Consider the following 23,087-nt stretch of genomic DNA (forward strand, 5'->3'; position numbering starts at 1 on the left):
ACATCCATGCCCATATTCCTCTACTTTATACGTGGGATGCCTACCACAGCATGGCGTGCCAAGCAGTGCCATGTCCGCACCCTGGATCCGAACTGGCGACCCCGGGCAGCCAAGAAGCAGAACGTGCGCACTTAACCACTGCGCCACTGGGCCTGCCCCTGGCATGTCTCACGGTGGGCAGATGACGCCCATTGGGCAGTAACGTTAACAACACAGTTGGCTTTATCCTCACCTGTCCCGATGCATGGATAGGCAGACTTTTACTCGCTCATTCCAATCTAATTTTCACTTTCTCAGCTAATGTCCTCCAAAGGGAAATCCCAAACCAGAAGATTTAGTCATCTTTCTTTTTTACTTTCCCTAACTGAGTTTCTAAAACAGCCCAGCCCCACCCCCAATCAGTCAGTCTATTGCTGATAGCTTTGGGAAATGCACATCCTCCCTGCTCAGGGGTGAGTCCAAGCCTGCAGGCAGGGGGGCTGTCTGTTTCCTTCCCTGCGGTACCTTCGTGTCCTCAGAGATCAGAGGTAACTATCCCAAAGGAAGCGGCTTCTCGCCAGAGGTGGGGCTATGGAGAGCCCCTCCACCAGGGCACCTCCTCCATGCTGCCCTCCTGAAGGTGGCAGGAACCAGAATCACCACCACCCGCCAAGGGCAGAGGGTTAGGGGGCTGGGGCAGTCCTGTGCCCAACCAAGGCGGCTCCATTGCACATAGATTGCTGAATCTCCCCTGGAGGTCCCAGCCCGAGGATCTGCAGAAGCTGGGCCTCCAGCTGGCCTCCTTCCTTCCCCAGAACCCCTCCCTGATGGGCCATGCCTAGCCTCCCTGCACTGGACAGTCTAATTTTAAATTCCGTAAACGGATGCACATCTCTGTATTTATCTATGTCAAGAGCTTGACTTGTGATAAGTCAGGCACAAAACCAGATTATCTTGAAAGAATGAACCTTGGCAATTTGCCATAAAATGATTGCAATAAAAATCTTATTTGGAAGTGATTAGAGGTGTTTTAAGGTCATAACGTCTTTACAAATTGAGCCGGAAAGGAGCTTAGTTAGAAGGATCTTGTCCACTCCTCTCATCTCACACAGGAGAAACGATTTCAAACTCTGAGAGGTTAAGCGACCGGGCCAAGGTCACACAGCACCACCACAGAGTTAACTCTTGTACCTTGATTCCCCTGTGGGGCTGGGCGGATGAGGAGCCCTGTGCTCTCTCTCTGTGCAGAGATTTTTTAGGTTACTTCCCTAGTCCTGACAAGTAGCCCTGCTACCCATGGCTTTACATCTTAAATGATTAAATCCTGGTCCTTGTTTTGTTTTGTCTCCGGGAGGCCCTGAGCTTTCCAGATGATTGAGAAAACTGGCCTGTCTGGTCCAGGTCCCGCCGCCCCGCCCCTCTGGGCGGGTAAGCAGAGAACAGCTGACTCCCCAGTCTCGCTCATGTGACCACCACAGCTCCCTGTTCTACTCCCGTCCCAGGCCAGGCACTTTGAGGGGCTCCTTCTGTGAGAAGCATCAGGTAGGCACCCCAGCCCTGCCCGTCCACCGCTGCAACAGCTAGGTGGAGACCAGACAGGCTCAGGCAGACAGACTTGGGCAGATCAGATGTCCGGCCTTCTGCGCTGGTCCAGGGCTCTTCAGGCAGCGGGGACGAAAGTGGCTGGCCTCAGACGTCTCACACCGTCCCTACTTGCCCTCCCCTCCCCTCACCCCCTACCTCCAGGAAGGCTGCCAGCTCCTTCCTTCCTCTGTTCTTTGAACTTCCTCTCCCTGCAGCTCCAGACCTTTTCCCCTTTCTCTCTGCTGACTTAGCAGCGTGCCGGGCAGGCATGGAGAGATTAATCAGTGACAGGAAGCTGCCTCTTTCAGAGTAGTGACCGGCTGTGGTCAGGAGAGTCTCTGCAACGCCAGCCCCAGGAGTCATTCCTGCTTCCTGCCTGCTGCTCAGCCACCTGCTCCTGCCATGGGGTCACTTGGGGCCCTCCTCTTCCTGCTGGGGAGCCTGGGGGCTCTCGCTGACGTCTGCGGTGAGTAATCTGATCGACCCCGTGCCTCTTTCCTCCTGGGTCCTTAGGAGGGAGAGCCATCTTGTCCAAGCCCCTCTTATATAGCTGGGGAAACTGAGGCTCAGACGGTGGGGGTCGGGGGGAAGGTATGACTTATCTGCCCTTCTGAGCTCCCACAGCAGTTTGGGTGTAGCTGGACTTCAGCATTTAGTGCATTGTATTAAGTATATGTCTGACTCCCCACAGGACATGATTGCCTCCATTAATTCAGTCATTTGTACATTTGTTCCTTCAACATACATCAACTGAGCCTTCTCTGTGCCAGGCACTGGGTTAGGCTTTGGGGAAAGAACAAAGAGCAAGACAGGTCCAGTCCCTGCCCTCCTAGAGCTTTCATTCTAGCGAAGGGGACAGACCACAGAAATCAAAGAAACGTCAGGGCTGTGTTTGGGGGCTGTGGTGAGAGCCAAGGAAGCCAGCCAGGCGCAGAGGGAGAGAGATGGGGAAGGATTTCCAAGGACCAGGGGGCAACACGGGAACTGAGACCTGAAGGAAGAGAAGGAGGTGACAAGGAAAGGAGTGGGGGACAGGCATCCTAGGCAGAGGGAGGTGAGTGTGCAGAGACCCTGGTGGGAGAGGAGTCCGAGAGGGGCGGGGGTGTCCTGGCAAGGCATTTGCACTGTGTGTATTCCAAGCACAGGGGACTGGATGCCTGGCTCTGTGTCTCAGCGTCCTCTTGGGACCTGTCTGTTGAGTCTGAGCCCACAGGCTTGGGGATACTTGTGCAGTGGAGCCGGGCAGAAAGCAAAAGGCAGGAAGGGAAGTCTCCCGGGGCCGCCCACATCTCTCCTTCTCTCTTCAAACCCTCAAACACTGCCCACAGCGTTAGGCTCTGCTTTCTCCACCAGGGTATCTCATGATCCTTGGAGAAACCAAGAGGCAGGTGCAGTCATGTCCAGGTGACAGATGAAGAAGTCAAAGGTCAGAGGGCCCGGGTGACCTGTCTAAGGGTCTCCAGCTTTCCAAGGCTTTGCCAGATTCATTTCTCGGAGCTCCAGGCCAGGGTCTTCCCTGAGCACCAGAAGCCTCCAGCCTGTGTTCCACAAGTGCAACCAGACCCCTCAGCCCTGGGCCCTTGGTTCCTGTCCAGATAATCCCCAGGGGAGACCTAGGGTCCGGTCTTTACCCTCACTGGGCATGAAACTTTCAACACTTGGCCCAGAGGCCTGACCCCATAAGAGCCCTGGACTGGCTTTGGGGTGCAGTCTGCTGCTGCTGAGCCACTTTGTTCCTCCCAGCCTCATTCCCTCACCTGTAAAATGGGCTAAAAATGCTCCCTTGGCTTCCTCCTTGGTGTGGTACAGGGGTCCCACGGCACCTGCTCTGCTAGCTTACAGCTCTCGGTGGCTGTGAAACTGACAGAGATGCCCCATGCGCGCTAGTGCAGGGCGGGCTCCTGGGCTTCCGAAGGTCAGTGCCAGTCCGTCCTCAGTTGGCAGAGCTGGGCAGTCCTGTTTGCAGGGCCCCGGTGGGGAGGAAGCTCCCCCAGGGCCACTTTCATTACCCTGAGTGAATCTGCCTGGCTCCTTCCTTCTAAGGAGCCTGGACTGTGGCTATCAGCCTCTCTTCACGGCTCCCGCTCCTCTTATCACTTCAAAAGCCAGGGCTGACTCACCGGCTGGAGGTCAGAGCCCAGGTAGGGGCAGGGCTCCATCATCCCTTTGAACAAAAGGGAGAGGGGAAGAGAGGTTTGGAAGGACAGATGTCCAGAGAGACAGGCTGAGAGATGTAGAGACTGAGACAGATCCAGAGAGAGAGAAAGAAATCACTATAGAAATGGAAGCCGTGGGCCCGGCCTGGTGGTGCAGTGGTTAAGTGCGCACGTTCCGCTTCAGCAGCCCAGGCTTTGCTGCTTTGGATCCCGGGTGTGGACATGGCGCCGCTTGGCAAGCCATGCTGTGGCAGGCGTTCCACGTATAAAGTAGAGGAAGATGGGCACGAATGTTCGCTCAGGGCCAGTCTTCCTCAGCAAAAGAAAGAGTAGGATTGGCAGCAGATGTTAGCTCAGGGCTAATCTTCCTCAAAAAAAAGGAAAGAAAGAAATGGAGGCCAAGACACAGAAAAGCATTGGGAGAAAGGGAAAGCAAAGCAACTGACCCCCTCCCCCCCATCTGTCATAACAACAGATATCTGTGACTTTGGGGAAAACAGGCATAAGATGGTGGGATCTAAACTGGGAGAGAGGGGGCCGTGTGAGAGGAACCTTGGTCCTCATGCTGGAGGCCCAGGAGGTTGGTGAAATGCTCTGCATGCAGCTTTTTTTTTGCTGGGTCCCCTGAAAGGGGCGGCTGGCCCAGCATCCAGGGACATGGCACAGCGGAGGCAGGTGGAGCCCTGCAGCAAGTGGGAGGCAGTAAACAGGGAAAAGTCTGAAGTACCTCCAAGGCCACCCCCTCAGCTCGCGCTCCTTCCCTAAGGGAGGAAGGCGCCAGTCAGCTGGAGCTGGGAAACATCCCCGAGGCTTCTGCTTCCCAGGTTTTTCTGCATTTTGGTTACAGAAGATCTGGTGAATCCCAAAGCACACAGGTAAATGGTTGCAAATGATGGTGGCTTTCTAATAATTTGCCTCACCACCCAGGTCCTCTTTGTCTAAACAGAGGTGGCCAGAAAAGTGTCATTTTGAGATCTGCCCAGAGGAAGTTCACCAGGCAGCCCCAGTTAGCCTGTGGGCAGTCTATAGTGTTTTATTTTATTTTATTTTATTTTATTTTATTTTATTTGCTGAGGAAGATTCACCCTGAGCTAACACATGTTGCCAATCCTCCTCTACTTTACATGTGGGTCACCGCCACAGCATGGCTATCAAGTAGTGTAGGTCCGTGCTCAGGATCCAAACCCATGAACCCAGGCTGCCAAAGTAGAACGCACTGAACTTAACCACTATGCCACGGGGCCGGCCACAAGTAGTGTTTTAAAATTGGATGTGGAACATGTTCTGCATGTGGGTTGAAGTTTTTGTAAACAGGTAGAACATGCATTCAGCAGAGCTCCAAAGAGCAGGGGCTTTGTAGGCAGGTCCATCCTTGGCTCTGCAGCCTCATGGAAGATATGACACAAGTTTGAACTTCTGTTTCCTCTTTTGTGCAAAGCAGTGATGACAGTATCTACGTCAGAGGGCTGGCGGGAGGCCCAAGTGAGAATGGTGTGGTGCCCGGGAGACACCATCAGGCTTGGCCTCCAGTCTCTCTCTCACTCCTGATGTCAGAGTGGTTGCCTGGCACCAGGCAAGGATGACAGCCAGGTTTCCCCATACTAGTGGGGTGTGAGCTGGGTGGAGGTGAGTTGGGGATGTTTATTCCCTAGAGAAGGCCCTGGGAAGGTAAAATCAGTTCCTTGCTGGTAGCCTGGCCCTGCGACCTCACTTGGCCTGTTCTCTTTCCTAAGAAATACCGCATGTGGACAGCCAGCTGGTAGAGAGGATGGGCCAGCACCTCTTGCCTTGGATGAATCAGATTTCCCAGGAGCAACTGAACCCCAGTATCTATGTGGGCCTGCGCCTCTCCAGTGTGCAGGCTGGGGACATGGAGGCCTTCTACCTTCACAGCCTCAAGCTCAAGTACCAGCAGAACATCCTGGGGTATTGCTGCTCTCTCTCTTCTCCTTTCCCCATGTCTTGCTCCACATCCTAAGAGACAAGAGACCTGCATTCTGGTTTGGGCCTTTACTGCTTTGTTGGGAGATCTTAGGCAAGTTTTAGCTCTTCTAGGCCTTTCTTCATCTGTAGAATGGGGTTGGTTTGACTAGATTGGAGATGCCAGGACGAGGCTCTTGTGCTGCTACTGCACCCTCCTGTACCCGAGGCAGACATCACTAATCTATGACTTGTACTCTTCCACACTGAGCCCAGAGGCAGCACCTGAATATCTTTGCTTCTCTCCCGTGCCTGAGGCAGACATCACTAATCCATGACCGATACTCTTCCATACTGAGCCCACAGGCAGCATGTGACTCTGTGCTCCCTTTCCAGGGGGCATTAAAGGGACGCTTGTTCTGAGGTCCAGCATGGAAGTTTGAATGAAAGGTGAAGGATCAGGAGCAGCCATGGAGCATCTCCTGCTTGGACTCCCTCTTGAGAACGGATGCAGGGCAGGGAAAGGAAAGAAAGGAGAGAATGCATGGGTGAAGTGGGGAAGGCACAGGTCATTTGGATGCGAGATCCCTCAGAGTTTGTCCCTGAGTCTAATTTTTCATCTTTAGAAAACATGTGTGGTGTGTACCTCACAACTTACACAGCTGACTATATCTGCTTTTGGTGGTTTTACAGTTTCCAGCGTTTCACACTTTTTCCACTTTGTGATGTTGTTTAGGGGTGCCCCAAGCCAGGCTTACTGGGATGGCACTTTCTTATGGAAGTGCTGTTAATTGGTCTTATCCTAGGTGTACCAGCAGCGATGACTGCAAAACCAAGCCCTCCATGGGCCAGCTGGCCCTCTACATGCTCGCTCTCAGGGCCAACTGCGAGTTTGCCAGGGGCCACAAAGGGGACAGGCTGGTCTCACAGCTGAAGCGGTTCCTGGAGGATGAGAAGAAGGCCATTGGTGAGAGGACAGGGTCTGCTGGAGGGAGGGACCTGCTGGAAGGGTGGATCAGACAACAGTCTCTGGTGAAGCATCTATGTTAGAACTTTGGGTTTTCTTCCCAGGCCTCTTTCCTGCCCTCTGTTCTGCCTGTCTTACTATCCACCTAAAGGCTTGGGCCTGTCCCAGCAGCCATCCTTGATCAAGCCTTTCCTGCACCCTGCATGCACTCCATCAGCAAGTCCTGCCGCTCAGCCACCAAGATTGACCTAACTATCTACCACTGGGACAACTTCACAGCCTCCTTGACACTCACTCCTCAGCCTCTCTCTGCTAACTTTCCTGCTTCCTGACTGGACCCAGTGCTCAACAGCTAGAACAAGCATTTTAAAAATAAAGTTGGTCTTGTCAACATGACTTATACCCTGCAGGAGCTGCTCACCACTGTGTTCACAGCCTTCAGGCCCAGCCTACTGCCCTTGTCTCCTCTCCAGGCTCAGCTCACCCACTCACCTGTCCCTCTATGGGCTCCAACCACACTGGCCTTCTCTCAGCTCACAAACTGGGGTCTTGGTATCTATCTGGAAGGTTTTCCTCCCCTTCTAGCTCACTCCTGCTCCATCTTGAGCTCTCCCCTGCCTCACCTCCCCAGCATCACTTCCTTAGAGAATCCTGCCATGACTCTGCAACTACTCAAAGACCTCTGTTGCGTGGCCCCCCGGACCTTGATCCGTATTTCATTTCTACTCATGAGCTTGTGAGCATGGGTTGTGTTATTGTCGGAGCCACTGGCTGCACTGTGTCTGGCCTCTCATCACTATTCCTACCTCCAAGCACAGCACCTGACACATGGTGGGCCCTCAGCAAGCATGGGTGGAGAGGATGAAGGAGTGAATGATCCCACAACCCAAAGGAAGGTGTCAGGAAGTGCAGGCAGCGGGGTCCTGTGTGCTGGCGGGGCTGGTTGCTGGGAGGGGGCAGAGGGGCAACCCTTCAGGCCCAGTGTAAAGCCCCTGCCCTGTGGTTTTCTCCCTTCCAGGCCACAATCACAAGGACTATCCCTATGTCAGCTACTACCAGTATGGCTTGAGCATCCTGGCCCTGTGCGTCCACCAGAAGCGGGTCCATGACAGCGTGGTGAAAAAGCTCCTATATGCCGTGGAACATGACCAGCATTTCTACCAGGGCACCCTCTCTGTAGGTGAGTGGGCCAGGCCCTGCCCAGGCCAGGCTGGCACTCCTCCAGCCCCAAGCCCCAAAGGAAGGCCTCCACCCCTGGCCCCAGGCTCACCTTTCTTTGGGACCCCTTCTTAGCAAGTCCCTTAGGAGTGAAATGGTGACAACTCGTGTGTTGTGCAGTGGCTGTGAGCCAAGGCTGGACTGGGGTCCCAAGCCCAGCTCCATTGCACCCTCATTGTAGGACACTCCGGGCAAGTCAGATAGCCTTTGCTGGTTCAGTTTCTCCTGTAAAATGAATTCCCAGCAGCATCTCGAGAAAGGATGCCTTATAAGTAAAGGACTTAGCACAGTGCCTGGCATGGAGAAAGTTCTAGATGCGTGGCTCTGACCATATCATCAGATGAGCTGGTAAGCCTGAGACCTGGCTTCTGGATCTGCTTCCTCACCATGTGGACTTGGGTCTCCAGTGCCCTTTCTTGTCATTGTGATCCAAGGTCTCTTCTAGGCCTGGCTATGTTCTGTGAGTGAGTGCACGTGCCACGAATAGGGTGGGGGTAGGATGGAACAGGTTGGTGGAGGTAGATGCCCAGAGAGAGGAAGGCAGCAGATCCCCTGCCAGCAGGGAGCTTGTTCTGGCTCGGATGCTTGTAGAAAAACCACTGTAGACACATTAAATGACCTGAGGGTGGGGGAAGAGTAGTGGGGCCTTAAAAACCCCCAGGGCCCAGGCAGCTCCCTGGACCTATTAAATCAGACCATCTGGGAGTGGACCCAGGCATGTTCTGTTTAAAATGCCCCTGGTTAGAGGAAGATGGGCATGGATGTTAGCTCAGGACCAATCTTCCTCAGCAAAAAAAAAAAAAAAAAAAAAAAGGAGGATTGACAGCAGATGTTAGCTCAGAGCTAATCTTCCTCAAAAAAGAAATAAATAAAAAAATAAATAAAATGCCCCTGGTGATTCCAAAGTACAGGCAGGTTTGGGAATGAATGGTGTAGGAGAAAGTCATCTTGGGCCTCTAACCCCCAAGCAGTAGACTGGGGTAAGGTGACCAACCATTCCAGTGTGCCCAAGGACTGAGGGGTTTCTTGAGACAATGGGCTTTTAGTACCCAAACCGAGAAAGTTCTGGACAAACTGGGCTGAGCTGGTCCTCCTAGCTGGTGGAAACTTTCTAAAATGCTGATCTGACCATATTGCCCCCCTTCTTCAAGCCCTCTTGTGGCCGCCCATTGTCCCAAGGCCCTGGCTGGGCTGACCCCACTTGGCTCTGTCCCCTGCAGACACAGAGGCCATGGCAGGCTTGGCCTTCGCATGTCTGGAGCGTTCCAACCTGAACCCCAATCTGAGGAACAGGATCACCCTGGCTATCAGGACAGCGATAGGGAAGATCCTGAAGACCCAGACCTCAAAGGGGCACTTTGGGCATGTCTACAGCAGCCCTCTGGCACTGCAGGTGGGAAAGAGACCTTGGGGCCATGGTCCACCCTCGTGGTTGGCAGGAGGTGGGCTGGTCAGGGGCTGGAAAACTTGGCTCCTCCCCACCGGCTGACCCCACTCTGTCACTCTCTTCCTCACTCTGTCGCCAGTTCCTGATGACCTCTCCCATGCGCGACATGGAGCTGGGCACAGCGTGCCTCAAGGCGGGGGCTGCTCTGTTGGCCATTCTGAAGGATGGGGACTTCCAGAATGTTCTCATGATTTCCACGCTGCTGCCTGTCCTGAACCACAAAAGCTATGTGGATCTCATCTCCCCAGACTGCCATGCACCAAGAGGTGGGTGGCCCTTTCACAGAAGCCCAGCTCTTTTCAGTCTGAGGGGTGTGCACTGACGTCTGCATGTCTTCATGCGGGGAGGTTGCTTGGTCCTGAGTTGCTGAGTCAACAGGGGTTTGTAGGTGTGTGGGGGACACACTGGCAGCTAAGATGCCGTCGCGGCTTCTCAAAGGTCACAATGTGGAGAGGGAGATGTCAAATGGAGAGCTCTGGGCAGGCCATGAATCTCCAGCCCCTTGGGTGATACCCAGTACAGAAATCTTTGAATGAATTAATGAATTAATGGGGAGAGACATATTCTGGTTGGCTTGGAGACATCATAATGAGTCCCAATTAGCAGCTTGATTCAGGGCTTCATCTGAGAGAGGGACTTGAGTTGGTGAGTAGGATTTACCAGTAGAGAAGGGAGAAGGAAGGCAGAGCAGAGGAGGCAGCAAGAACAAAGGCACAGAGGTACAAAAGAGTGGAACTTGGGGGAAAGGTCTTACTAAAGAGGGGGGTCTGGGAGAATGAGCTGGAGTGGCAGACAGGAGGATGAAAAGGAGGGGAGACCCTCAGAGGTAACGAGGGAGTGATGTGAACAAAGGTATGTTCTAGAAAGAGCCCTCTGGGATGCTATGTGGCAGAAAGGTGGGAGGGGGGATAGTGGAGGCAGAGAAACCAGTGAGGGATGGCTGGGGAGCTGGGGGCTGAGGGATAGTAGAGGCTAGGACGGCAGCCAGGTTTCAGCTGCCCACGTGGTGGTGGTGTTGACTGAGATGGGACCATGGGGAAGGGGGAGGTCCCGATAGGCCACGGTGTCTTCGAGGGAAGAATGGAAGACTAACACCCAGCCCCGTGCCCTCATGCCAGCGGCCCCTTCCTCTCTCCTTGGCACAGTCGTGTTGGAACCAGCTATGGAGATTCCTTCACAGACTCAAAGCTCAGATGTCATCAGGGTCACATTGAAGGTCCCCAGTGTCTTGCCGCCATACAGACACGTCATCTTTGTCCCTGCCGGCTCCTCCTTGGAAGATGTCCTGAAGAAGGCCCAGGAGCTCTGGGGATTCACGTGAGACCCCCCTACCTCCCAGCCCTCACCCTACCTGACCCCACATCCCTGACATGGGAGGGATGGAGGATGGAGGAGAGAGTTCCCTTGGGAGAGGTGCCGCCCAGGCTCTGCTTCCTCCTTCTCCACTCCTGAATCGCCCACGCTGTAGAGGAAACAGGCAGCTGTGGGCCAGCGTGGTTATTAGGAGAGGAGATTCTAGAAGCAACCCCTCACACTGGAATCCAGCTCTGCCACTCTCCACCTAGGAACCCAGAACCAGTTATTTACCCGAAACTCGAGGAGAACACCAGTGTGCTCCCCTCCTCACAGGGCCCATGCGAAGGGTCTGAGAATTAGTGCACAGAGGTGTGGCACGTGCTTTTTAGATGTGTGGGGTCCCGCACGTAGTCACTGCTCAATATGGGTTAGCTTTGCTGAGAACAGCAATTTTTATTATCAAATGGTCTTGGGCTCATCCCTGTGATGACTTACACGGGGGGAGCCCTCTGTAGAATGTGGGGCTTGGGCAACCTCCTTAAACCTGCTTCTCACCCTGAGACCTGACAAGTCTGAAGATGAGCATGTCCGGAGCCCTGCTCTATGCCCGGCCGTGTCAATACCCTAAATAAGATGGGTGTGATTCTCCTGTTACCAATGGGGAATCTGGCCCAGAGAAGTTGAGTGCCTTCCACCAAGTCACCCAGACCCCAGACTTCCCTTCTAGAAAGATATGTCTCAGTTTGAGAGGGCCCACAGCTGGCACCTTGGGAGTCATCTGGGCCAGGGAATTTCAGGCCAGAGATATGCAAAGACCCTTTGAAAGGGCAAAAATTCTCCCAGACCCCAGGTTGCTGTTTCTGTTATGACTTAAATATGTACTAACATGTTTGCTATGAAAAGTCCTTTCTCTTTCTGGCTCTAGACAGCTATGAATCCTAAACAACTTTGCAAATTAAATACTATAAAGAAATAAACTATAAAATTGATAACATTCAAATAGGACTCTCTGCTGAGGAGCAGGTGTGTGCTGCCAGGCGCCGCGTGAGCCCAATGCTCCCAGCATCCCCTGGATCTGAGCCACTGTCAAGTCTGTACGGGCAGCTGCAGCTCTGTGGGCTGGTCCCCGGGCCCGAACACTCCATTCACTGCTAAGCCCCCCTGGCTTCTCTTCCCGGTCACCTGCAGCACATCCAGCAGTCCTGCTTGGGGCCAACACAGTCCCGCCGGCCTCATGCACTGAGCATCCTTGCAGGCCTCAGTCTAGCGGACATCGATGTTGCCCAGAACCTGCTGGCATTCATGTTTGGATATTGTCGTCCAAATGAAAATAATAGAACTTAACATTTTTGTTCAGAACTCCAGGATTTCTGAGAAGACATCAGGGTCACCAAGCCGAGAAATCATTCTCTTGTTAGTGGAGGTGGGGCCTGCACTGGGCTCAGAGGCCGGGCAGGAAGGGCACGTCTGAGGCATGTGAATGCACAGCAGAGACAGCTAGGCTGCAGAAATAGACAGACAGAGAGAAAGAGAGACACTGAGGAGAGAGAGAAACAGAGAGAGGCAGATGTGGAGAGAGGGGCCGGCCCGGTTGTGCAATGGTTAAGTTTGCACATTCCGCTTCTCGGCGGCCTGGGGTTCGTCAGTTCGGATCCTGGGTGCAGACATGGCACCACTTGGCAAGCCATGCTGTGGTAGGCATCCCACATATAAAGCAGAGGAAGATTGGCACAGATGTTAGCTCAAGGCCAGTCTTCCTCAGCAAAAAGAGGAGGATTAGCAGTAGTTAGCTCAGGGCTAATATTCCTCAAAAAAAAAAAAAAATACAGATGTGCAGAGAGAAGTGCTCTGAGCAGCCACGTGGCCCCACAGAGTTAGGGAATGACTGGGGACAAGGAACTTCTCCATGATATTCCCTAAAATAACACTTTCCCTTTGCCTAGCTCATCCTGGGTGGGTTTCTGTTTCTTAAAACTATAAAAATACTCCCTCTCTAAGACCAAAACCATTGGTAAGCCTTTTGGAGAGAGGAAGGACATGACCCCTGGAGTTTTAAGAGGATCCCTTTGGCAGTGGTGTCCAGACGGTTGGAGAAACACAAAGCCCGAGGCGAGGAGCTCAGGGAGGGGGGTGTGAGGAAGGAGTCTCTTGGTTGCAAAGGCCAGAACTCTAACTCCAGCCCCCTCTGGTAACGGGGAGCATAGGGTAGGTAGAACCAGAAGACTGAGCAACCCTCCACAAGAAGGGAGTGGCACTGAGCCACAGAAATTTCTGGCACCAGAGACTCAGTACCACCACCAGGTGTCTCTGTCTCTGTCTCCCACGTTCCTGCCTCTCTCTGGACGCTGGCTTCACCCTCTCTCACTGGGCATTGGCATCTTTTATGTGATGCTAGCAGCTTCTGATTCTCACACCCTGACAACATCAGCCCCTAGAGAGGGGGCACCTGCTGAGTTGATAACGTAACAGGTGTCCCTTCCTACAGGCTGTGCTCATGGTCAATGCAGAGGCGATGATGTCCCCTGAGTGGGCAGCGTCAGTGGGGCTGGAGAGGAAGGGTGGAGGTGAGACCCATGGCAGGTGGCCTGGAAAGTGTTTGGCTAGCCCTCGCCCTGAGGGTGAGGACAGGACTCTCCTGATGTGGCTAGTTCCACTTCTGCCCTTGGGTTGATGGGATCAAAAGTCACCTTTTCTCCCTCTTTGCCTGTCCCTTGGTAGGTATGGAACAAAGGCCACCTTGTCAGGCCCCTACCTGACCTCCGTGATGGGGAAAGAAGCGGGGGAACGTGAGTTCTGGCAACTCCTTCGAGCCCCCGACACCCGTCTGCTGCAAGGTGAGTCTGGTGGCTGGCCACCTCCAGCTGTGTCCACCACCCCAGCCCTGTCCCAGCAGCAAGGCTGCGTCAACTCAGCCCAGCTTTCCCCCAAAACCCTCCTGGGCCTCAGCTTCAGATAATCACCAATGCTCCAGGTTGCATATAATTTATTTAATGGAACTCTTAAGAATTTTATGTAAGTTATTGTGGCAACTCTAGGAAATCAGGCAAAGAAGAAGAAAATTAAAATCACCCATAATTCGCTACCCAGATATAACTTCTTTTAATTTGTGGTATATTTTCTTCCAGATAATTTTTTAAGTATGTAAGTTTGTTTTTTCGTAAAAATGGAGCCATAATCTGTAGCAATGCCGTCCAATAGAAGTAAAATGTGAGCCAGGTGTGTAATTCTAAATTTGGTAGTTGTGAGACTAATATGAATAATATATCTTTTTTTAATTGAGTTAATGATAGGTTATAATCTTGTGAAATTTCAGTTGTACGTTAATGTTTGTCAGTCATGTTGTAGGTGCACCACTTCACCCTTTGTGCCCACCCCCCACCCCACCTTTCCCCTGGTAGCCACTAATCTGTTCTCTTAGTCCACATTTTTAAATTCCTCATATGAGTGGAGTCATACAGAGATTGTCCTTCTCTAGCTGGCTTATTTCACTTAACATAATTCTCTCAAGGTCCATCCATGTTATTGCAAATGGAATGATTTTGTTCTGTTTTGCAGCTGAGTAGTATTCCATTGTATATATGTACCACATCTTCTTTATCCATTCGTCTGTTGCTGGGCACTTAGGTTGCTTCCATGTCTTGGCTATTGTAAATAATGCTGCAATGAACATTGGGGTACATAGGACTTTGGGGATTGCTGACTTCAAGCTCTTTGGATAGATACCCAGTAGTGGAATGGCTGGATCGTATGGTAGTTCTATTTTTAATTTTTTGAGTAATCTCCATACTGTTTTCCATAGTGGCTGCACCAGTTTGCATTCCCACCAGCAGTGTATGCGGGTTCCTTTTCTCTACAACCTCTCCAACATTTGTTACTATTAGTTTTAGATATTTTTGTCATTCTAATGGGTGTAAGGTGATATCTTAGTGTAGTTTTGATTTGCATTTCCCTGATGATCAGCGATGATGAGCATCTTTTCATGTGCCTATTGGCCATCCATATATCTTCTTTGGAGAAATGTCTGTTCATGTCTCCAGCCCATTTTTTGATTGGGTTGTTTGATGTTTTGTGGTTGAGTTGTGAGAGTTCTTTATATATTATGGATATTAAGCCTTTGTCAGATATATGACTTGCAAATATTTTTTCCCAGTTAGTGGGTTGTTTTTTTGTTTCAATCCTGTTTTCATTTGCCTTGAAGAAGCTCTTTAGTCTGATGAAGTCCCATTTGTTTATTCTTTCTATTGTTTCCCTTCTCTGAGAAGACATGGTGTCTGTAAAGATCCGTTTAATACTGATGTCAAAGAGTGTACTGCCTATGTTTTCTTCTAGAAGCCTTATCATTTCAGGTCTCACTTTTAGGTCTTTGATCCATTTTGAGTTTAATTTGATGAATGGTGAAAAAGAATGGTCAATTTTCATTCTTTTACATATGGCTTTCCAGTTTTCCCAGCACCATGTGTTGAAAAGACTTTCTTTTCTCCATTGTATGCCCTCAGCTCCTTTGTCGAAGATTGGCTGTCCATAGATGTGTGGTTTTATCTCTGGGCTTTCAATTCTGTTCCATTGATCTGTGCACCTGTTTTTGTACCAGTACCATGCTGTTTTGATTACTGTAGCTTTGTAGTATGTTTTGAAGTCAGGGATTGTGATGCCTCCCGTTTTGTTCTTTTTTCTCAGGATTACTTTAGCAATTCTGGGTCTTTTGTTGCCCCATATGAATTTTAGGATTCTTTGTTCTAATTCTGTAAAGAATGTCATTGGGATTCTGATTGTGATGGCATTGAATCTGTAGACTGCTTTAGGTAGAATGGACATTTTAACTATGTTTATTCTTCCAAACCATGTGCATGGAATGTCTTTCCATCTCCTTATGTCATCATCCAATTCTCTCAGAAAGGCCTTGTAATTTTCATTATACAAGTCCTTCACTTCCTCAGTTAAATTTACCCCAAGGTATTTTATTCTTTTTGTTGCAATTGTGAATGGTATTGTGCTCTTGAGTTCTTTTTCTGTTAGTTCGTTATTAGAATATAGAAATGCTACTGATTTATACAAATTGATTTTGTACCCTGCAACTTTCCTGTAGTTGTTGATTACTCCTAAGAGTTTTCCAATGGATTCTTTGGGGTTTTCTATATATAAGATCATGTCGTCTGCAAACAGCGAGAGTTTCACTTCTTCCCTCCCTATTTGGATTCCTTTTATTCATTTTTCTTGCCTGATTGCTCTGGCCAGGACCTCCAGTACTATGTTAAATAAGAGTGGTGATAGAGGGCATCCTTGTCTCATTCCTGTTTTCAGGGGGATGGTGCTCAGATTTTGCCCATTGAGTATGATGTTGGCTGTGGGTTTGTCATATATGGCCTTTATTATGTTGAGGTAGTTCCCTTCTATGCCCATTTTGTTCAGAGTTTTTATCATAAATGGCTGTTGGATCTTGTCAAATGCTTTCTCTGCATCCATTGAGATGATAATGTGGTTTTTATTCCTCAGTTTGTTGATGTGGTGTATCATGTTGATTTATTTGAGGATGTTGAACCATCCCTGTGTCCCTGGTATGAATCCCACCTGATCATGATGTATGATCCTTTTGATGAATTGCTGAATTCTGGTTGCCAAAATTTTGTTTAGAATTTTTGCATCTATGTTCATCAGTGATATTGGCCTGTAGTTCTCTTTTTTCGTGGTGTCCTTGTCAGGCTTGGGTATCAGCGTGATGTTGGCCTCATAGAATGTGTTAGGAAGTGTTCCATCCTCCCTAATTTTTTGGAATAGCTTGAAAAGGATAGGTATTAAATCTTCTCTGAAAGTTTGGTAGAATTGCCCAGGAAAGCCATCTGGTCCTGGGGTTTTATTCTTTGGGATATTTTTGATTGCTGTTTCAATCTCTTTCTTTGTGATTGGTCTGTTCAAATTGTCTGCTTCTTCTTGAGTGAGCTTTGGGAGATTGTAGGAGTCCAAGAATTTATCCATTTCCTCTAGGTTATCCATTCTGTTGGCATATAGTTTTTTGTAGTATTCTCTTATAATCTGTTGTATTTCTGCAGAGTCTGTTGTTATTTCTCCTCTTTCATTTCTGATTTTGTTTATTTGAGCTTTCTCCCTTTTTTTCTTTGTAAGTCTGGCTAGGGGTTTGTCAATTTTATTTATCTTCTCAAAGAACCAGCTCTTTGTTTCATCGATCCTTTCTACTGCCTTTTTCGTTTCAATAGTATTTATTTCTGTTCTGATTTTTGTTATTTCTCTCCTTCTGCTGACTTTGGGCTTTATTTGTTCTTTTTTCTCTAGTTCAGTTAGGTGTAGTTTAAGATGGCTTATTTGGGATTTTTCTTGTTTGTTAAGATGTGCCTGTATTGCAATGAATTTTCCTCTTAATACAGCTTTTGCTGTATCCCATATGAGTTGGTATGGCATGTTATCATTTTCATTTGTTTCCGGGTATTTTTTGATTTCTTTAATTTCTTCAATGATCCATTGCTTGTTCAGTAGTGTGTTGTTTAGTCTCCACATCTTTGTGCCTTTCTCAGCTTTTTTCTTGTAATTAATTTCTAGGTTTATAGCATTATGATCGGAGAAGATGCTTGTTATTATTTCAATTTTTTTTAATTTGTAGAGGCTTGCCTTGTTTCCCAAAATATGGTCTATCCTTGAGAATGTTCCATGTGCACTTGAAAAGAATGTGTATTCTGCTGTATTAGGATGAAGTGATCTATATATGTCTATTAAGTCCAATTAGTTTAGTTTTTCATTTAGCTCCACTATTTCCTTGTTGATTTTCTGTCTGGATGAACTGTCCATTGATGTGAGTGAGGTGTTGAGGTCCCCTACTATTATTGTGTTGTTTTTATATCTTCCTTTAGGTCTGTTAATAGTTGCTTTATGAATCTTGGTGCTCCTATGTTGGGTGCATAGATATTTATAAGCATTATTTTTTCTTGATGAAGTCTCCCTTTGATCATTATATATCGTCCCTCTGTGTCTCTCTTTACCTGTCTTATTTTGAAATCCACTTTGTCTGATATAAGAATTGCAACACTTGCCTCTTTTTGCTTGCTATTAGCTTGAAGTATTGTCCTCCACCCCTTCACTCTGAACCTGGGTTTGTCTTTGGGGCTGAGGTGTGTTTCCTGGAGGCAACAAATTGTTGGATCTTGTTCTTTAATCCATTTTGCCACTCTGTGTCTTTTTATTGGAGAGTTCAATCCGTTCACATTGAGAGTGATTATTGATGCATGTGGACTTAATGCTGTCAATCTGTTGCTCGTTATCTTGTTTTCCTGCGTTTCTTTTCCTGTGTGCTTTAGCCTACACATTTAATACTGCAATTTCTTATGCTGGGTTTCTTAGATTTTTCCTTATTTATGTTTTGTGGCTCTGTTCTGTTTTTTAGTTTAGTGGCTACCCTGAAGTTTGTATTTAGAATCTCGTATATAATATAGTCTATTCTCTGGTGGTCTCTTACTTACTTGGCCTAGACTGATTTAGACCCTTTGCTCTTCCCCTCCTAAATAATTATTTTCATTTCTTATTCCAACTTGTGTTATGAATTTGTAGTTAGAGTGATAAGATCGTCTTTGCTTTGGTAGTTTCCTTACCTTTCTCCTAATGCTGTAGTTGAATATTTGCTATCCTGTCCTGGTTCCATCCATCTGTCTCCCTACTCTGTGGTTTGTGACCCCTTTCTCCCTTTTTTCTCTTTTCAGGTATGACAGCCTTCTTGAGGATTTCTTGTAGTGGAGGACTTTTAGTTACAAATTCCCTTAACTTTTGTTTGTCTGGAAAAGATTTAATTTCTCCCTCGTATCTGAAGGATATTCTTGCTGGATAGAGTATTCTTGGCTGAAGATTTTTATCTTTTGAATCTTTGAATATGTCACTCCATTCTCTCCTAGCTTGTAAGGTTTCTGTAGAGAAATCCACTGAGATTCTGATAGGAGTTCCTTTGTAGGTTATTTTCTTCTGTCTTGCTGCCCTGAGTATTCTTTCTTTGTCTTTCTTTTTTGCCATTTGTACTACTATGTGCCTTGCAGTAGGTCTCTTTACATTGACAAATCTAGGAGATCTGAAAGCTTCCTCTACGCGCATTTCTCCATCAATCCCTAGATTTGGGAAGTTCTCTTCTATAATTTCATTAAGTACACTTTCTGCTCCATTTTCCTTTTCCATGTTCTCGGGAATTCCTACGATCCTTAAGTTCTTTCTCCTCATTGAATCCACTATCTTTCGGAGATTTTCCTCATTTTTTAAAATTCTTAGTTCTCTTTCTTCCTCTTTCTGGAGCCATTCAGCCTGTCTATCTTCGATTATGTTAATTTGCTCTTCTATGGTGTCTACACGGGCATTCAGAGAATCTGTATTCTGTTTTATCTGGTCCACTGTGTTTTTCATCTCTAGTAATTCTGTTTGATTCTTCTTTATGATTTCAATCTCTTTTGTGAAGTAACTCCAGAACTCGTTGGCTTGTTTCTCTGTCTTTCTCTCTACCTCACTGAGTTTTTTGATTATAACTGCTCTGAACTCATTTTCACTTAGTTTACCTAATTCCAAGTCCTCAGGACTTAATTCTGTGTTTTTATTGTTTTCCTTCTGGTCTGGGGCTTTTATAAATTGCTGGATGGTAGAGGAGCGGTTTTTCCGCGTGGTGGTAGAATTCGGTTGCAGTTACAGCCTGTCGCCACTAGATGGGGGTCGAGAGCCGCACGTTCTGAGCTCTCCACCTTCGGGCAAGATGGCACCGCGCGGTGGCTTTGCTGGGGGGAGGGGCAGTTTCTCTCGCTCACCGATCTGGATTCAGATCAGCTCTGCTCTCTGGTCTCCCAGGGCCCTGGGTTTATGGGGTCCCAGTGCACCGAAGCTGTCCCTCGTCAGCGGGTTTCCACTGTACCAGTGGTGGGAGTCCTGGATGATCCCCCCATCACACGGCTCCTCCCCCGCGCCTTCCCGGACCCGCTAAGCGATCCTGGTCTCTAGGGGAGGGAGCAAAGTTCTCTCCTACCCCGTTCCAGCTCCTCCGAGGCCTGCTGCATGGTCTCCGTCCTCCATCTTCTTGGTACTGTAGGTCTCTGACGTGTTGGCATTCGATTTATTATCTGAAATTCAGCTTTTCCAATCCTTTGTAGCGGTTTGGAGGGGAGAGAGTCCTGGGTCAGCTCACCCCACCATTTTGCTCCCTGAATAATATATCTTATTTAGCCCAGTATATCCAAAATATTATCATTCCAAGATGTAATCAGCGTAAAATTATCAATGACATACTTTGCATGTTTTTTTGGTACTAAGGTTTCAAGTGCTCAGTAGGCGCATGTGGCTAATGCTGGCATATTGGACAGCATAGTTCTATATACTGTTTTGCAACTTATTTTTTTCACTTTTAATGTATTGTAGACATCTTTCTATGTCAGTATATGTAGATCTCCCCCTTTCTTTGTACGCTAGTCCCCCCTTATCTGTGGGGATATGTTCCAAGACCCCCAGTGGAGGCCTGAAACCATGGATAGTACTGAACCCTATATGTACTATGGTTTCTGCTACACATACATACATACTCATGATAAAGTTTAATTTATAAACTAGGCACAGTAAGAGATTAACAACAATAAGTAACAATAAAATAGAACAATAACAATATACTGTAATAAAAGTTACCATAGATCTTAGCAACCTCAACATATGATTTTTTTTCCTTTCCTTATTAAGTCGAGAACTTTCACCTTTTCAATTAAAGGAAACTCTTTATGGCGTCTCTTTGGCATATCCAAATTGCCAGGATCACTGCTCTTGCACTTTGAGGTCATTATTAAGTAAAATAAGGGTGACTTGAACACAAGCACTGTGATAACAAGACAGTCTTATTTGATAACCGAGACAGCCCCTAAGGGACTGACAGGTGGGGAGTGTATACAGCATGGACACACTGCACAAAGGGATGATTCACGTCCCAGGAAGGATGGAGTGGGATGGTACGAGGTTTCATCACGCTACTCAGAACAGTGGGCAGTTTAAAACTTATGAATTGTTTATTTCTGGAATTTTCCATTTAATATTTTTGGACCATGGTTGATGTGAGTAACTGAAACAGTGGAAAGCAAAACCACAGAAAAGGGGTGGCTACTGTAATAGCCACATAGAATATATCACCCACTAGGGTGCTTTGGGTTGCAAGTAACAAGAAGCACAATGCAAACAAGCTTCCACAACATGACATCCATTGGCTTGTGCGACCAGAAGGAGTGAGGACTTCAGGACTAGTGTAACCTAAGCCCCAGCCCCGCTTCCCTGTGACTCCATACCCCTCTCTTTGCTGGCTTCCTCCTCCCTCTGTGTCTTTCCAGAGCTGCTCCCTTTTATGACTGAGGGAACTTTTCTCTGAACCCCTCAGCAAACAAAGGCGGAATTGGGACACGGGTGCATTCCTGGACCCATCCCTGTTGCTAGGTGATGGCCCAGGTTCTGTGCCCACCATTGGCTAAAGAGAAGGGATCACCAATTAGGACCCACTCCCGGGGCTGGTGCTACACAACGGGGTGGCGAGTGGGATGCGTGGACTGCAGGTATCTACTCCTGCTGGACCATTAAGGTGTCTCCAGTTTTAACTCTTACTCTCCAAGCTGTCATAAGCATCTGTGCATCAGAGATGACCTCTTAAAGGTCACGTGTCCCTGCTCCCACTACCTGGAACTTCCACTGGGCACTTACCATGTGCCAGGCATTGGGCCAAGCGCTTTCCAGAAGGTGGGACTTTCTGAGGGAGCCCAGTAAAAAGCATTCTCTTTCCCTGCCTGGCTTCTGAACAAGTTGAGAAATTGAACAAAGGGGTGGCAGATGGAGACCCCAGATCCGGTCTCTATCACTGACAAAGGCTGGACTGGAGGATGAAGCCTAGGGGAAAAGCCGATGGACTTAGCATGAGGCAGGTGTGGGTGGCTGTGTCCTCTACCTCCCACCCCTGGTCCAGCAGGAAGCCCACTCCCATGGGAGAAAAGGAGGGCCTGGTTGTTGATGTCATTATGATCCGCATTTCAGAAATGGGAACAGCAGCACTTGCAGAGGTTAAATAACTTGTGCAAAGTCACACTGCTGGTGAGCGCAGAGCTAGGGCCGGAAGCCAGGTGTCCTGCTGGAGTCTAATCGGTGAAGGCTGGCTCCCAGGAGACTTCACTCGAGGTCCTGGTTGTCCTCCAGACCACACTGATCAAGTCTGTCTTCCCCATGGCCCCTTGAGGGACTGTGAAGACAGTAACCCTGCCCACCAAGTGTTGTGAGGGTCTCTGGTTCCTTTCGCCCATGTTGGTTATCCAGCCTGCTGTCCCGTACCCCTCCCCTTCTGGGGGCTCCCCCACTACAAAATGCGCCTGTAGGCCTCAGGGACCCTGAGGTCAGAGCCAAGTTCAGACTCTCCAGACTGGCTCTGGACAGCCGCCAGTGTCCCAGCACCAAGCACATCTTATAGACTCTGGCCTCAGGATAGGGGACCAGAAGATGAGGTTGGGGGTCAGGATACCCTGCCTTGTTAACCCCCCGCTCGATCTGTTTCTGCAGGTATTGCTGAATACACACCCAAGGATGGAGAAACCATTGAGCTGAGGCTGGTGAGCTGGTAGCCTTCAGGCTCACCCACCCCAGCAGCCTTGCACACTCCCTGGGCAATCTGTAACAGGTATGCGCCTGATCCGGCTGCCACCTCATGTGCACTTGGAGCAATGACCCCCGGATGACCCTAGCCACCACCCCTGTGAAGGTCCTAAGCCACTGCCCACCCCAAAGCAGGGAGCCAAGCACTTTGCCTGGGAGGTCTATCTGCCTGGGTCTGGCCCAGCCTGGCCCCGCGGGTGTCCCATGAAGGGCACTCATAGACTGAAGGGCATGAAGCCTCTCAGACTCCTCTGCACAGAGAGAGGAGGTCCACCAGCCGCTGGCCTTGTGAGGACCATCTGCTCTGGGATCGGGGTCCTACAAGGAGACTTCTGTGGCACAGGGGCTGCGGCGCTGACCCCAGCTCTCCACTCTGCTGTCAGGGCAGTGACCCCAGAGCTGGCTGTGGCATAATAGCTGGCGAGGACTCTGCAGGGCTGCTCAAAGCCCACCTCCCAAATGATTAAAGCGTTGATTGTGCACCTGCCCCAGTGTCCTGATGCCTCACACTCGTGAGCAAGTGCAGGGGCGGGAGCAAAGAAAGGGGAGATGCCTCCGGGGGGAGTAGAGGAGGGTGGGTGAGCATTCTCCTGGGTACTGGGGGAACGGCCAGCGGTGGCCAGGTTGATTACTGTTTGGGGAGCATGGACTCGCTAGACACTTTCTCGCACAATTCTGAGGTTGCTGATATTTTCGTTTTCGTCTCTGCTTTACAGATAAGGAAAGCGGTGCTCTAAGAGGGAAAGTGACTCCCCCACTTTTAGTGGGTTTCAGGCAGACAGATGTGGCTTAGGAGACAGATAAACCTGGCCTGGGGTGGCCTCCTGGCTCCCCCACTCAAATACCTAAAACTAGGGGCTTCAATGATTGTTACGATTACGTGGCAGAG

General features: G+C 49.1%; 1 protein-coding gene across 8 annotated transcripts; it reads left to right on the top strand.

The window, feature by feature from the left end:
* The first annotated feature begins 1,379 nt into the window (after positions 1–1,379).
* Positions 1,380–22,685, top strand: TCN2 (transcobalamin 2). Of its 8 annotated transcripts, none has more exons than XM_014834666.3 (10): positions 1,381–1,521; positions 1,872–2,029; positions 5,453–5,645; positions 6,446–6,606; positions 7,625–7,786; positions 9,045–9,217; positions 9,351–9,537; positions 10,390–10,588; positions 13,286–13,401; positions 22,106–22,685. In XM_014834666.3, the coding sequence occupies exons 2-10, from the start codon at positions 1,966–1,968 to the stop codon at positions 22,165–22,167; spliced, it is 1,317 nt and encodes a 438-aa protein (XP_014690152.2). In that variant the 5' UTR covers positions 1,381–1,521; positions 1,872–1,965; the 3' UTR covers positions 22,168–22,685. The 8 variants fall into 8 exon arrangements, with proteins under 8 accessions (XP_044631498.1, XP_014690152.2, XP_014690160.2 ...); XM_014834674.3 differs by having other exon boundaries at positions 10,417–10,588; XM_070516398.1 differs by having other exon boundaries at positions 1,430–1,521; positions 1,779–2,029; positions 10,417–10,588.
* The last annotated feature ends 402 nt before the right edge of the window (positions 22,686–23,087 follow it).

Source organism: Equus asinus, chromosome 8, assembly GCF_041296235.1.
Source record: "Equus asinus isolate D_3611 breed Donkey chromosome 8, EquAss-T2T_v2, whole genome shotgun sequence".
Lineage (NCBI taxonomy): Eukaryota > Metazoa > Chordata > Mammalia > Perissodactyla > Equidae > Equus > Equus asinus.